Source organism: Strigops habroptila, chromosome 5 (assembly GCF_004027225.2).
Source record: "Strigops habroptila isolate Jane chromosome 5, bStrHab1.2.pri, whole genome shotgun sequence".
NCBI lineage: Eukaryota > Metazoa > Chordata > Aves > Psittaciformes > Psittacidae > Strigops > Strigops habroptila.
In genome coordinates, this window is record NC_044281.2 from 36,913,332 (window position 1) to 36,928,374 (window position 15,043).

General features: G+C 36.0%; 1 protein-coding gene across 12 annotated transcripts in view; it reads left to right on the top strand.

Annotated features, from left to right (window-relative positions):
* The window catches only part of CCAR1 (cell division cycle and apoptosis regulator 1), a 29,578-nt gene extending 17,075 nt beyond the window's left edge, over window positions 1–12,503 (top strand). For 7 of the 12 annotated variants that reach the window (XM_030486524.1, XM_030486526.1, XM_030486529.1 and 4 more), the window contains 13 exons: window positions 129–339; window positions 1,146–1,229; window positions 1,834–2,019; window positions 3,617–3,808; window positions 4,295–4,528; window positions 4,846–4,972; window positions 5,190–5,231; window positions 6,632–6,714; window positions 7,662–7,808; window positions 8,200–8,320; window positions 8,886–9,071; window positions 9,457–9,662; window positions 11,179–12,503. In XM_030486524.1, the coding sequence (XP_030342384.1) occupies window positions 129–339; window positions 1,146–1,229; window positions 1,834–2,019; window positions 3,617–3,808; window positions 4,295–4,528; window positions 4,846–4,972; window positions 5,190–5,231; window positions 6,632–6,714; window positions 7,662–7,808; window positions 8,200–8,320; window positions 8,886–9,071; window positions 9,457–9,662; window positions 11,179–11,238 (1,879 nt within the window). In that variant the 3' untranslated portion in view covers window positions 11,239–12,503. Of the gene's footprint in view, window positions 1–128; window positions 340–1,145; window positions 1,230–1,833; window positions 2,020–3,616; window positions 3,809–4,294; window positions 4,529–4,845; window positions 4,973–5,189; window positions 5,232–5,324; window positions 5,470–6,631; window positions 6,715–7,661; window positions 7,809–8,199; window positions 8,321–8,885; window positions 9,072–9,456; window positions 9,663–11,178 lie in introns of those variants that run through there. The other 5 variants (XM_030486527.1, XM_030486531.1, XM_030486533.1 and 2 more) reach the window with 5 other exon arrangements.
* The last annotated feature ends 2,540 nt before the right edge of the window (window positions 12,504–15,043 follow it).

A 15,043-nucleotide genomic window follows, 5' to 3' on the forward strand; every position in this document is an offset into this window, starting at 1 on the left:
TTTTTTCTTTAGATAAACTTCAAGGTCTTGCAGCAAAGTTTCTTTACTTGATGTGCTACAAGTGATCTAGGCTCTTTTAAAATGTATTGTAGAATTTTTTTTCCAACATGCTTCTTCCCTTGCAACAGGTACCGTTTTGCAGAGATTCGCTACCATCGCCCTGAGGAGACCCACAAGGGGCGTACAGTTCCAGCTCATGTGGAGACAGTGGTTTTATTTTTCCCGGATGTTTGGCATTGCCTTCCCACCCGCTCAGAGTGGGAAACCCTCTCCCGAGGATACAAGCAGCAGCTGGTCGAGAAGCTTCAGGGTGAACGCAAGGAGGCTGATGGAGAACAGGCACTGAACGCTAATCCCTTTTTCTATTTCTGCTTCTCACAGGCACAGGAACACAGGCACAAAATGCACACCACATGCTACACAACATACATACATAGGAGGAACATTACTGGTAACAATGACTGGTAAACCAGCTTTCAGCAGTGTAGTGGATGTTGGTTTTTATTTTTATTACAGCTAGTTCACTAATTTTAAATGTGTATGCTGATACCACAAAAGGAATTGAATTGTGCTTATGATGCGCAGAAAATTTTTTATCATAGATGTAGTTGCTGGAATCTGGGACCAGTTGTTGAGTGAGATGCAGTTAACGAATAGCTGTCTTTAAACATTTTGCCATTTTCTAAAATTTCTAAATTCTCTCCTCTGGCCAGTTCTAATTGTGATATTTGAAATTGAACAAACACTAGTCTGAAACATCTGAATTTCAGGCCATGTGGCTGATCAACATCTTGGAATAAGGGAAGGTCTGACTGAACAAGGAGTAATTTGGGAGATTTAAAATCTGGGGGAAGATCACACACTGTGTGGTTAATGGAGACCAGCAGTGTCTGTGTAACCCCAATATTCTTTGTGGTGTTGCTTATCACCCTTTTGTGTTCCACAGATCTGGCTTGTATTGGCTGAGTGGCACTGTGATCATTTATAAAGTGGTAGAATGTGTGTGTGAACTTGTCTAAATAATAACTTTAGGAGGAGACTATCTGAAACAGTTGTGACCTTGCACAGATCAGCAACAGAATTTAAAAAATAACTGAAGTGCTTTCAAGCTTTCTGAATGATAATTTCTAAATTTTATTTGTCAGGATGAAGAGGAAAAGGATGATGGGGAAGCTAAAGAGATCTCTACACCTACGCACTGGTCTAAACTGGATCCAAAAACAATGAAGGTAACTAACGTTTTTCTTAAATTTTCTTCCATTTCTTACAAAAAACTTCTGTAGTGTTTTACCTTGCTGATTTTGTAGGTATTGGTTGTGATACCACAGTATGCAAGTGTGACTCCTCATTATAATAAGTGAATACAGCTAAATGAAACTGTGCTGAGCTTTTGAACTTCATACAGTTAAAGGGTATCACATATGATATATTAACTGGAAAATTAAAGTTCTGCAGTAATCAGGTCACATCCACTTGCATTAAAAAATGTGGCTTCTAAAATACTTTAATGTTAGTTTAAAAAGGCAATAATTATACAAAAATGTGTGGCAGAAGACATAATTAAAAGTCTCCTTGAAGGGAATAATAAACTATTTTGCTGTAGTAAAATGGCTTCCCTGCCCCTGTGGAAAGTTCTTCAAAAAGAGGTTCTTTGAGAATGCGACTTTAACGGTAGTATGGTTTATGTATCAGTAAATATTAGTGGTTTTCAGTACAGATTTAAAAAATACAGTTGAATGTTCAGTGTTCTTAATTTTTACTTCACCTTTTCTGCTAATCAAATGTTTTGCAATGTCACTGGTTGATACCATTTACAAAGCTTTTCTTTACCAGGTAAATGACCTTCGCAAAGAATTAGAAAGTCGAACCCTTAGCTCTAAAGGACTGAAATCTCAGTTGATAGCTCGACTGACAAAGCAGCTGAAAGTAGAGGAACAAAAAGAAGAGCAAAAGGAGCTAGAGAAGTCTGAGAAAGAAGAGGAAGAGGAAGAAGATAGGAAATCTGAAGATGACAGAGAGGTTAGGTTTTGGACATACTTGGTTTAAGTCTTATTAAATATACATATATAAACTATTATGTGTAACATTTGTATAAATATATACATCGGTATAGAAAGTAGGGGACTATGCCCAGTTGTATTGGGATTTTGTAGTTCTTGGGATGACTGCTGGGAACTCTTTGGTGTAACTTGAGATGCTGAATTGGAACAAAGTCTTGGCAAGTTTGAATTTCTTTATATCAGCAAAATCGGCTGCAATGTGCAGCTGTGCTAAGGGTGTCTGAATTAACATCAGGCCTTAAATGTAAGGAACAATAAATTTCAAACTCATGAGAAAAACTGCTTGACAACAGGTGAATACACTTCTTAACTTTTTAAACGTACATGAAAAGCAGCTGTTTACTTGTATAAAGCCTTAGGGAATTATTGTGGAAATAGGAGGAGGGCAGGTTCCTCCAGTAGAAGTTATAGTGTCTCAGAGAGTCCAGTTTCTTCACACGGCTAACGGTTTGGTTAGGTTTGTTCTCCCTTATTGTGAAACTTTAATTTTTGCTTTTGGATGACGTTCCTGTGTATTGAAGTTTCTCAGTTTTGCAGTTGGTAGTTTCAGTACTGCTTAGTCTGTTTTGCTATTTCCTGAGGATAAACAAGATCTGTGCAGTAAGGCCAAAGCTCAACCCCAGAAGAAGGACATAAATGTCCAGAGAATGTATTGTGGGTTAGTTGCTTTTAAACCTTTTTGTGAATTACCTGCTAACCAACATGAGATGCTTTGAAATTTTATATATCTGTGTAAGCCTTGTTGAGGGAGCAAAGGCCATGTGCTTGCTAATTCTGTCAGCTGCTGCCTTCTCACACAGCTTGGATGCACTTCAGCTATCTTCAGGTTTCTTGCCATGGCTTTATTTAACGTTAGGAGACAGAGCTTTGATTGTGCTTGCTTCTTTAAAAAGCACAAGCTCTGCCATGCCTTTTATCCATACTTATAAAACTTTAATATTTCTCTCTTGGCATTCAGTAAGCTGCTTGGTATTTTACCTTTAGTAACCTTTTGTTTGATGTGCATCAGTTTTATCTACAGAGATTTCATTTCCCATAATGAAAAGAGCTGAGTAAATTGTCATCTGGTAATTGTTAAAGCTGTGTTGGGAAGATGATACTCGAAGCCTTTACTCTTCCTGTGTAAGGAATAAGACAGCTTACTGTACTGTATGGCTCTAAAAACACCCCTAGACAAACAAAGTCCCTTCAGGAGCATTGGCTCCTTTGCTAGTTTGCAATCCATTTCTTGAAGTGAACTAGCTTGAGTCCTTCCAATGTTGAATAAATATGCTGCAGTTAGCACCATAAGATACTTTTGAGGTGCTTATTGCTCTGTGGGCTAAATAACACTGTATGTCTTGCTTAATGTTACTCAAGTTTGCAGTTGTTACAGGTGAGTGTTGGCAGTGGATGCAGAATGCATTCTGGAAATTCTAGTCTGTGACTCCTGTGTTGCATGCAGCAGCTTAGGCTTTCCTTCACTTCCTTCAAAGCAGTGAGTCTTAAAAACTAGTCTATAGACTGAAACTTCATCTTTGGAATATGCTGTATGTTATTTTTTTGCCTCTTTTCAGGAAGAAGAAAGAAAACGTCAAGAAGAAATGGAACGTCAGCGGCGGGAGAGACGATACATCTTGCCTGATGAACCAGCAATCATTGTACATCCTAACTGGGCAGCAAAGAGTGGGAAGTTTGACTGTAGCATTATGTCTCTTAGCGTTCTTCTGGACTATAGATTAGAAGATAATAAAGAACATTCCTTTGAGGTAACTTAGCTGTGCTACTTGCAGTTAGCCATTCTTGTTTCTTTTTAATTGTTATTGCTGCAGTATTCTGAAATTGTAAAAGTGTATGTAACATGGCAAAATTAAACTTGAGTAAGTTAGTTTCTTAGTGCAATACCTAGAAAAAACATTTGTCCAGTCTTTGGTACATGGTTTACAATAGCTGTATAGTCACTGTATAATGTCCAGAAGAAATGTGCAGGTTTTCAGATATGGAAGTGAGTTTATCATTTATACAGCTGGTCTAGGTCCTACACTACTGGAGTACAGGAAAGAGGCATATTTATAAAGCTGTTTAAGGTTTCCATATTCAAAGCAGATGGTAAGAAATCTGACACTACATAAAATCCTGATATGGTGAAAGTTGGTAAGATAGCACCTCAGAGCTATTTAATCACAGGTGTACAAATTTTTAATACATACTTTAAAACTTTTTGTCAGTTCTCTTTTCATTCTTCTTTTGTGCAGGTATCATTGTTTGCAGAACTCTTCAATGAAATGCTTCAGAGAGATTTTGGTGTCAGAATTTACAAAGCACTGATTTCTCTCCCAGAGAGGGAAGACAAAAAAGACAAAAAAGGCAAAAAAGATGAGAGAAAAGAAAAAAAAGAAGAAAAAGATGATGAAACAGATGATCCAAAACCGAAGAGGAGAAAATCTGGAGATGATAAAGACAAAAAAGAAGATAGAGAAGAAAAGAAGGTTTGCAGCTAGTTCATATATTTTCTGTCCTGTCTGGATCAATATTAAACTATTTCTATTTGAACTTTGCTTTATTGGCTTTCAAAACTCAGGTTTTGTAGTGTTAGTTAATTGATTTGACTTGTTGATCTATTTAAAATATGCTTCAGTAATATTCAGCAATTTAAAAATTCTACAGGTGTAATGGTGTTTTAACATTCAGCTATATCACATAGGTTTTTAAGTGATTTAATATAAACATATGCAAATTTTGAATGAATGGTAGTGAGTTTTTTTTACTTTCCTAGTTATTTAGTTCTGACTCGATAAATTTCTAGGAACTTCTGTTACAGAGAGAAGATAAAAGGAAAGATGATTCTAAAGATGAAGAAGAAACTGAAGATGACAATAATCAAGAAGAATATGATCCGATGGAGGCAGAAGATGCTGAAGATGACGATGAAGGTATCTTGAATTATGAATTTTGTGGCTTTCAGAAATACTTCTTTATTGAAACTGAATATGTTCTCTCAAGCTGGAGAATGCACTGGAACTAGACAACTTAAAATTACATTATTAGACTAATTTTAGTAATTCTGGCATTGTATGAATATAGTTTATATAAACTAGCCGTGGTACTCAAAGTAAGGCATGTATATAGAAGTGGTTTTATTTTTTTCAGAATGCAGACCACTCGCAACTCCCATTGAAGTCAGTAGGAGATGTGAGTATTCAGCACCTCTGAAAAACCAAGCCACTATTAACGTGCCTAACTTCCTATTCCTCAGTTCTGAAATGTCATCCTGGTTTTATTAAGCCAGAATAAGTGTGGGGTGCCCTTTACATGATGATATGAAGAGTTGATTTCTGTTTGGGTGGAGCTGTGTTTGCCTGAAGAAATGGGGAAAGGGGCTGGGGAACTTCCCTGTCTCCAGGGAGCAGACCTCTTTCCCTGCTCAGAGGTTCAGGAAGGCATAAGATGTATGCTTTTCGGCTTGTACTTGTTTCAGGTTTTCATCCTTTTGTGGAGTTTTTGTTAGAGGTGTGGGGTTGAACTGCCTAGATACTGCAGTCCTGGTATTTTCTAACCTGCGTTTTTAGTTGTGTTTTTGGCAGAGTACTGCACCAGCCTTAAAAAATTGGTGCTAATCTGTGATTTCCAAAATAACTCTTTCTTACAATCTGGCCATGAGAGTGCCCTGGGCTTGTCTGTTCTGTTACAAGTGCTGCTACTTCCCATAACCTGTCCTTGCGCCATTGCCAGTCAGAGTTGCTGAGAACAATCCATCATGTCCATGGAGGTGCGGGAGAAAGCTATTGGTTCTCAGAAACATGTTGGCAAAATTAGACAAATGTTGTGATATATAGTTTTATCCAAAATTTTCCTCACAAGAAAGGGAAGCTTAAAGCTGAACTTGGGACGTGATTCTCTGACTAAAGACTTGCACATAAGGTACAGAGCTGCATGCCATAATCCGTCCCTGAAGTCATCATACTCCCTTTTCTCTCTTGATTTTAGATTTATTTTACTTTAGTGTCTACCTCTAAACAAAAAACTTGCAGTTTGTAATTCATATCTAGTAAGCCATGTGATCTGTAATTTCTTGGAGAATCTACTGATCATAGGATCAGTAATACCACACTCAGACATGCATATAAACAGATGCTTTTAATTTCATAGTTGATACAGTTTTTATGGTATAAAAATATTCGAGAGTAAATAGTACTGATTTTTTTCCTAATAAGAGTAACCGTAGTTGGATGTAGACTCTCTCAAGCCTCATTAGGGAGAATTGTAATTTTCTGCACACTGCTCAAGTAGACAGTGATGTTGGTAGAACTTATTTTGGCCTAGTTAGCATTTGTTGCAGCTCTTCCAAAGGGGCAGAAAAAGAAAGACAAATGGCTTATGTTAAATTAAGACCAGATTAAAAATCAAAAAAATCAAAATTTAACAGACTTAAAGGCCATTTGGCGGGGGGGTATTATTACTTTTCAGTGAAATACATTAACTTCATATATTTGGGGATTTATGTATACTTTTTAAATTAGCATATGTACTTTGAGATAATGGTTATAAAATTGTTTTCTGTGGGTATGTTGAATTTTCTTTCTGTTTTACAGATCGGGATGAGGAGGAAATGAACAAACGGGAGGACAGAAGAGAGGGAAATAGGCATTGCAAAGAGAGGTCATCTAAAGATAAAGTAATTAACACCTTTCTTAACAGCTACATATAGCCTTATTAGAGGTGTCCTAATTAGATATTAACTTTGCTTTTATTATAAGACCTATTTGCACTCCTTGATTCCTTCAGCACTTCTGGACTGAAACATTGAGTGTACATATTGATCTGTCAGAAGAACGTGAGGACTGATGCTGTATGTGCGTGTTAGAGGCAGCAGATGTGATTATTTTATCCATTATTTTCAACTGCTGTATTCTTATGTAAGAAAGGAGAAGCTTAGCTTGATAGGTAAACTAGCTTTTCAGTTGTCAAGCTTGGAATCATTATGTGATGTTTCTACATCTCCCTGCAAGAAAATTGACGCTTTTTGTGTCAGGCCAATTGTGTGAGGCCAATACTTGTTTCCATAGTTAAGATTAAGGATCAACATAAGCTTGATTTGTTACACTTAAACTTTATTTATAAATGCAAGAATAAAACAAGGTTCTGATTCTCTTTTTTTTTTTCTTCAAGGAAAAGTAGATGTAGGAATAGAAATAATGGGAAAACACAGTTTGCAGAACTGCTGTAGCTGTGGGAGCTAGATGCTCATTCATTACATGCTTATGGAGGTTTCACTTTGAAAACAGCTGTTCAGTAAAGTATGTGATTGAGAGAAGGGATGTTTTACTATTGTTAGGTTAATTATTCTTTTTTTTGACATATTAGCATGACCAAAAGGACAGTGTGTCTAGCAGATGTTACTGTCCACTGTGCTGTAATTCTTATAATATTTGAAAGAATAAATGGCTTGTTTACATTATATTTGAGCTCAGCAGGTAAATGCTAGTTATATTAATCATTCAGCTGAAAGTAATAATAAAATGAACAGAGGAAAACTTTTGTTAACTGATAAGTTTTGGTTTTAGTAATGATGGAAAAATGATACTTTAACTTCCTAATGATCCCATAATGAATTTTCTGTAGGAGAAAGACAAGACACAGATGGTAACTGTTAATAGAGATCTTCTGATGGCTTTTGTTTATTTTGATCAAAGTCATTGTGGATATCTTCTGGAGAAGGACATGGAGGAGATACTGTACACTCTTGGACTACACCTGTCACGTGCTCAGGTTTTGTATAGTGAAAGAAATATCTTTGAAAACATTACAAGAGTGCTGTAAATGGGAGGAATATAATTCAGCTTCTAAAAGCTGTTGCTGACATATTTCATCCTGATTTTTATGTAGTCACATCATATTTACCATAAAATACTAGTTTAATCTTTTGTGGAATGAAAAGGTGCAGTTCGCAGCTCTTCATATGCCCATGTTGTGTATGTACCTTTAGTCTCAAAATGTCATCTTTTTTTCTCCCTAGCTTTTTTTCATTTTAAGTTCCAGTATGTTAAAGTTCAAAAAGCTTTGCAATTTCTTTAAGTTTTCAAAGTTAAAACATTCTTGTTTAGGTTATACAATGCGTGTATTAAGTAACACCATATTTCTTTCCATGGCTGTGTTGTAGGTCAAGAAGCTACTTAGTAAAGTAGTGCTTAGAGAATCTTGCTTTTATAGAAGACTAACAGACACTTCTAAAGATGAAGAAAACCTAGAAGAGTCTGAAGAACTACAGGAAGATATGTTAGGTGGTATTATATTTTCTTATGCCACAAACTTCCAGAGAATTGTTTGTGTGTGAATGATAATGAGTGCGCTGAGATACTTGATTTCTTGAAGAAACTAACTGCAAGGAACCTGCCAGTCTGGAAAAGTAGATCTTGGGCAGTTCATAAATTACAGTATTTCTGTAATTTATGATACGTAAATCTCACATATCTGTAAGGATAATAATATCTTGGAACAGGAAGGAGGACAGAGGTTAATATCAAGTACTGGTGCATTCATGGCAGTTTTGCAGTCAGGAGGATCAGTGCTGTAGGTAGTAGAACAGAGCCTGATTTCTGGAGATATTAATGCAGGAAGGAGGCATTGAAGAATGTCATAAAAGAGCATGCTCCTTTGTGGGGGAGGGAGGGTAGGAACTGGGGTAAGGAGGGAGTAGAGAAATGTGAGGGACAGACCAGCAAACTTGAATTTATTCTTAGTTTTTGTTTGTTTGTTTGTTTGTTTGTTAAGATGCTTTTGAGGTTGGTCGCTAGAACTAAAAAATGATAGAATGATTATTTCCTAATGCTACTTAATCTAATACAGGAAACAGATTACTGTTACCATCACCTACTGTAAAGCAAGAATCAAAAGCCATAGAAGAAAATGTTGGCCTCATTGTGTACAATGGAGCTATGGTGGATGTTGGGAGCCTTTTACAGAAGTTGGAGAAGAGTGAAAGAGTGCGGGCAGAAATTGAACAAAAGCTTCAGTTACTAGAAGAAAAAACAGGTGGGACATTACTTGGAAAGTGGTGCTTACATGGATGCAAGACTTCTTAAGCAGATAAACCAATTTGAGTAATACTTGTGGTCTAAATTTCTTGGCTGTTTTCTTACCATGATTTTTTATTTTCTATCTCCCAAGCTCTTTGACCTTGCACACCATTGTTGAGTACCACTGTCACCATGCTGAAATGCTTTTATGTTTTATTCAAGTTGAATGTAAGACTTCCAAATGTAGTCAGACTTGAGAATTATCAAATTGTAATGCAATGCAGCATTCAGTATTCTTTAAAAGTTAGTTATGGTGTTGGCATGTAAATGGAATGTTAAGATGCACAGTACATGTCACTGGAAGTGACTTAACTTTTTTTCCTTCTTCCCTCCTTTCTAAGACGAAGACGAAAAGACCATACTACAACTGGAGAATTCTAACAGAAGTCTATCTGCGGAGCTGAAAGAAGTGAAAAAGGACCTTGGTCAACTGCAAGAAAATTTGAAGATCTCGGATGATAAAAACTTGCAATTTGAGGGTCAGCTGAATAAGACAATCAAAAATTTAGCTACTGTTATGGATGAAATACAGAGTGTTCTTAAACAGGTTAGAATTGCTTAATTCCACTTTTTGTTGTTGTATACAGGTTTCCTGTAGACAAAATTACCAGAACAAAATTTTTTTATATATATATATATATATATATAAAGATGCTCAATGCAATGCTGTTTATTTAAAGATAAATAAAATGTATTATTTCTAAGCTTGAAACACATCTTGACTTGAATGCTTCTAAAAATACTATAGGTATTAATGAAAATCTCAAACCATCTCAGTGTTTTCCTGTCTTGATCTTGTCCGTCCCCAGCAGTCCAAATCTGCTCTTCCGTTTGATCAGTTAGGAGTAGTTTTTCAAGGTGGAACTTAAGTATTTCAAGTCATATGGAGGTATTTCAGTAAAACTAGTTTTACTAAACCACATAATGCTCCAAAGCATTTCTGTCCTTGTGCAGAAAGATACTTGCATATTCCCTAGGAATGCTGGTGTAGGGGGTATTAAGTAAGGCTGAATAGAAGTAGGTTGTGAAGACTACTGAGTGCTAAGCTGGTACCAAAAGAAAAGAAAATATAGCATCTACAAATGCTCTAAAACTGAAACAAAACTACATATATATACACACACACACAAAAAAATTACAAATGACAAATGTTAGAACTTTTTTTCCTCTGGTAGGATATGAGTGATGCATCATAGACTCATAGGCTGGTTTGGATTGGAAGGGACCTTAATATCTAGCTCCACTCCCCTTGCCATGGGCAGGGACACCTTCCACTAGACCAGGTTGTTCAAAGCCCCATCCAACCTGGCCTTGAACACTGCCAGGGATGGGGCAGCCACAGCATCTCTGGGCAGCCTGTGCCAGTGCCCTGTATCTAAATCTACTCTCTTTCAGTTTATCCTGTAAATCGCTGTAGCTTATTAAACTGGCAGTAATCATGCAGACATCTGTCATAAATATCGTTATGCAGTCTTGTGCTTCATTACATGCTGTAGACCTGCTACTCCACCAGAACCCACAGACGAAGGCACTGCATAACCCTCTTTTGCCTTGCTCTTAGCTCAGTTGAATACCTAGCTCATCCTGTCTGGTATTTTTGAGATGAAAATGTCTTGAAGCCTCATGTTTTCAGATGGCTTTGGCCAGTATAAATACTTCGCTAGAACTGTTACAGTAAATTATAATCCTGATTTCTTAATTCAATGGATTTTGCAAAAACTGCTTTCAGTTGCTCTTCAAATAAAGAAAGAAATGACAGCCAAAAAAAAAAAAAAAAAGAGGCCCAGCAACCCCCAAACCTTTAGACTACAAAGTGAGGCTTCTGGGCATGTTTTCTGTGCTTCTCTTCAGAAGTGCTTAGGTCACATTTGATTTCAGCTACCTCAATTTTTCAGGAAGATACTGGAAATATGAATTGGTTATAAATAAACTGAGTAAGATATCAGTTCACATAGTATTTAAAGTTGACACCAAACAGTATCTTTGTCTCATGCTGCTTTATAGTTCACATGAGAAATATCACTTTATAATTCATGTTATCCTTTCCCTTTTTTCTTTTAAAGGATATTGTGAAGAGCGAAGATAAAGATCAGAAATCCAAAGAAAATGGAGCAAGCGTATGATAAAACTGCTGCTGTTTAGAAGAATGGTGTTACATAATGTAATATAAATCATGATACCAGAATGTATGGGAAGTGATGCATGTTTGATTTTAGTAGTATAAATATCTTAGTTCCAAAAGATGTATAAAGTTTTATGAACGTGAGTGTCTGCTTCTGAAGATTGCTTGTAATTCTTAGCATTCAATTTGAGACACTCCTCGAGTGAAAATAATTTTGCATTGCAAAATGTTTTAGGATGAACTTTGTTACAGTTTTAACCCTAATAAAGTTCATCAACAAAATGAACAGTAGCAAGTATTTAATTACCAAATGTTTTTCATTAAAGTCTAGTAAAATCAAAATTTTCATTATTTATAGAATTGCCATTTTTAGGTTTTTATTTTGGTCTAATTAGTCTTTTTAAATACAAATATGAATCACAAAATAGCTGCTTCATTTTGCAAGTGAAGTTTTTTTTTGTTTTTTTCAAGAGCTGCTTGGATTTTTTTTTTTTTACTTGTCACAACTTTCTTTTCCCTTCCAAATGTAACTTTCTTCCCCAAAGCTCCTTGCGTTAAAGCCTCATACGGTGGTTCAGATGAGTTAAGAAAGCAATAGAAACCTACCAAAATACTGGCAGAGTTGTGAGATTTATATGAAAATACATGGGCCTGTTTTAAATGTATGTTGTTTGTGTTTCTTTAATTGTTCTTATCTTTGGATTAATATATGTGCTCTTTTTTAATAACAAATGCAGTGTATTAAAATGTATGGTTGGATACCAGGCCAGTAGATGTCAGAATAATGCCTTACATGGAGAAAAAGCTACCATTGTAAGCCACCTTCAATTAAATTTGGACTTCTTTCTTAGTATGTGGAATTACTTCAGAGACTTTATTCCAACAAAAGAATGGATACACAAGTATCAATACTCCATATTATAGTTACTAAGGAGCAGCACACAACTTGGTTTGTTGAAAGTGGGTAAGATTGCCTGCCTTTGTATTCACAAATCACTAGAGATCTAAGTTAACGTGACATCATTGTCAAAGGCAACTTACTCAAATAATGTGAAAAATGAACTATTGTATTTTGATGCAACTTTCAGGAAAATTAATGGTTTTCTTACAGAAATGGTTAATTTTAGCAGACTTTTCTTTTTTAGCCTAGATATCCTAGGTAACTAAATACCTGTTAGGAGAGTTCAAGTGCCATAATATGTATGAATAACCTACATGGAAACACGTGTAGCTTTACTGAGATACACATTAAAATGCCTGAATTTATGTTCAAGAGTCTTTTATCACTTACCTTTCTTGGCTTTTTTGGAGCTAGACAAGAAAATATCTTTTCATTAAAATAACACACATGCTTTCCCCCTCATTCATCTCAACTGAGTCACTGTATAACAACTGCTCACACTAAAGTAGGAAGTACTATAAAATACTAATTATGGCATAAAAGTACACAGAAAATGAATGCTTTATGAATGAAAAGATAACAATAAAAGAATGATTGAATGAGGATGGTTATTAAATTTATCTTAGGAAAGGCGTTATCTGTGGTGTACAGATGGTGTTAACAAATTCTTTTGTAATCAAACTATATCTTTCACCTTTGTACATGTTGTTGACAGCATGTTTCATTTCTGATGTAGAGCACCATTTATTTAAATGAAAGGTTTGTTCATGAATTTCAGTGGTACATATGAACATACTAGAAAATAATTCCAGAATTCAAGATAACATCTTTTTAGGCATGTGTTGAAATGTTTTGATGGATGTTTTTACCTTAAATTGCTGAGCTGAAAGCAGTTGTCACGACAAGCAAGCTTCATCTTATGGTTCAGTGAATGGCCCTGTGAGACAGTTGCTAATGATACAGATTTTTATAATATTAAAAAACCAAAGTATTTGTTAGAATGAATCATCTTTATATTGCTTTGATATAATAGTGTTTCAGATATTATGTACAGTATGCATTTATGTTGGAAAGGAAATTAAAAGGGTAAAGAATAAAGGGGGGAAGGGAGAGAAAACAAGAAAAGTTTTAGAACCTACACAGGCTTTGACCAGTCTCCTGAAGCACAAATAATCTGAGGAACAGAGACCTCTACAGCCTGTTTAAGTTGCTTTACCAAATAGCATAAGGTTCTGTATATGTCCAGCATTGATGCTGTATATTAGCTAAAGCTTCTTGGCAGTATTCCCAGAAATACAACTAATTCTGAAGTAAATTGAATGGACTATTGGTAATAGAGGTCTGGAGAAGCAATCTTCTGTCAGTTTTAATTCATGAACAATGTTTTTCTGCATTTCATGTCCCACTTCATGGGCTTAACACTTCTTTCATTATGTAGCAGTTGCTGGCAAAAGGCTAGTAAAAAGTGAGCCTAAGCTGGGCCTTGCTTTAACACCTCAACATCCAATTTGTAGTTTTAAAATCATCATAGATGCTCTATAGAAAGTAAATCTCAGACTGCCTTGTTCTGTAGAGAAAGCACTGCTGCAGCAGGCCAGTAGATGGAATCTGATCTCAGTTTATGTATTATTTCCCTCCCCTTTTTGTATTTTGTCTAGTATGGAGGAATTACTGAGTTAAATCCTTAGAAAGTGATATTTGTATTAGTGGATGTCTGTGAATAAGGCTAGGAAGGAAGTTCCAAGTGATACATCCGCATGCAAAATGGTCTAGAATAAAGCTGACACTCTTGAGGCCACTTTGCTTTTGGTCTGTTAATGAAAAGGCAGGAGTCCATAGTTTCAGTTCTACATAGCAACAGTGGCAGATAGACCAATAGTGAATTTTTACTGAGATTTTCTGAAGTTTTGAGGATTGCATGCAGGATAACGGAGCTGCTTCCAGCACTGCTGCATGTTCTACCATGATGAAGGCATGTAATGTTTTCTTGACTCACCCAGTGCTTGATGCTTGTGCCTATAGCATGGGGCACTGCTGCAGTATCACTTCCCAGTCATTGCTTGATTTATCCGGTGTCCTCTGGCTCAGCCTGGGGTGCCCTAGAGTGTTATAATGGAGAAGTTGGAATTCCGTGTCTGGTGCCCATGGGTTTGCACAGATCCAGCGTTCACAGTTGAGTTGTTTCAGAATTTAACATTATGAAAGCTAGTCCTTCAATGCAACATTTTTTTCAATGTTTAACTGCTTCAAGAGAGATGAATGTCTTTTAGTCCATGTTTCTGCTGGGTAATGTACTGTGTGAGTATCTGTTTGGACTTACGTAACACAACTTCCACTGATAATTTTATCAGGAATGTGCACAAAACCTGTTTTTTCTCTTGCTTCTGTATAATCTTTGTTTATCCAGGTCAGGTTCTTAACTTCAATGCATTTGTTCAGTACAGTTTATATTTAAATATATAAAATATAAAATAATTAATTTTGAGTGACTGTCTAATGGCCAGCAATAGATTGTGAAATGTGTATGTAGCACAGTCAGTACACTTAAGCTAGTATTTTCCAGAAAGCAGAAATGGTTCCAGTAGAAGTTCAACCAGGACTTGTATATTGCCATGTAGTGTTCCAATAAAAATGGCATAAATAATGAATACCTCTACTCAGCTATCAAAGCTGCCAGTGTTTTCCCACCAAACCTATGTTTCTGCAAACTGGGTCCCATTAGATGTATTGCACAAAAGTAGTTACAGTAAAAAGCTCTAATGGCAAAATGTGTTACTTCTAAGCAAAAAAATAATTTTCCTCTGTAATTAATCTGCTATATAATCCATGGCATCATGATACAGGGTATAAATTTAAAGTTTTAGAACACACCAAATATTGCCTGAAGTCATATGTTTTGTAGTGT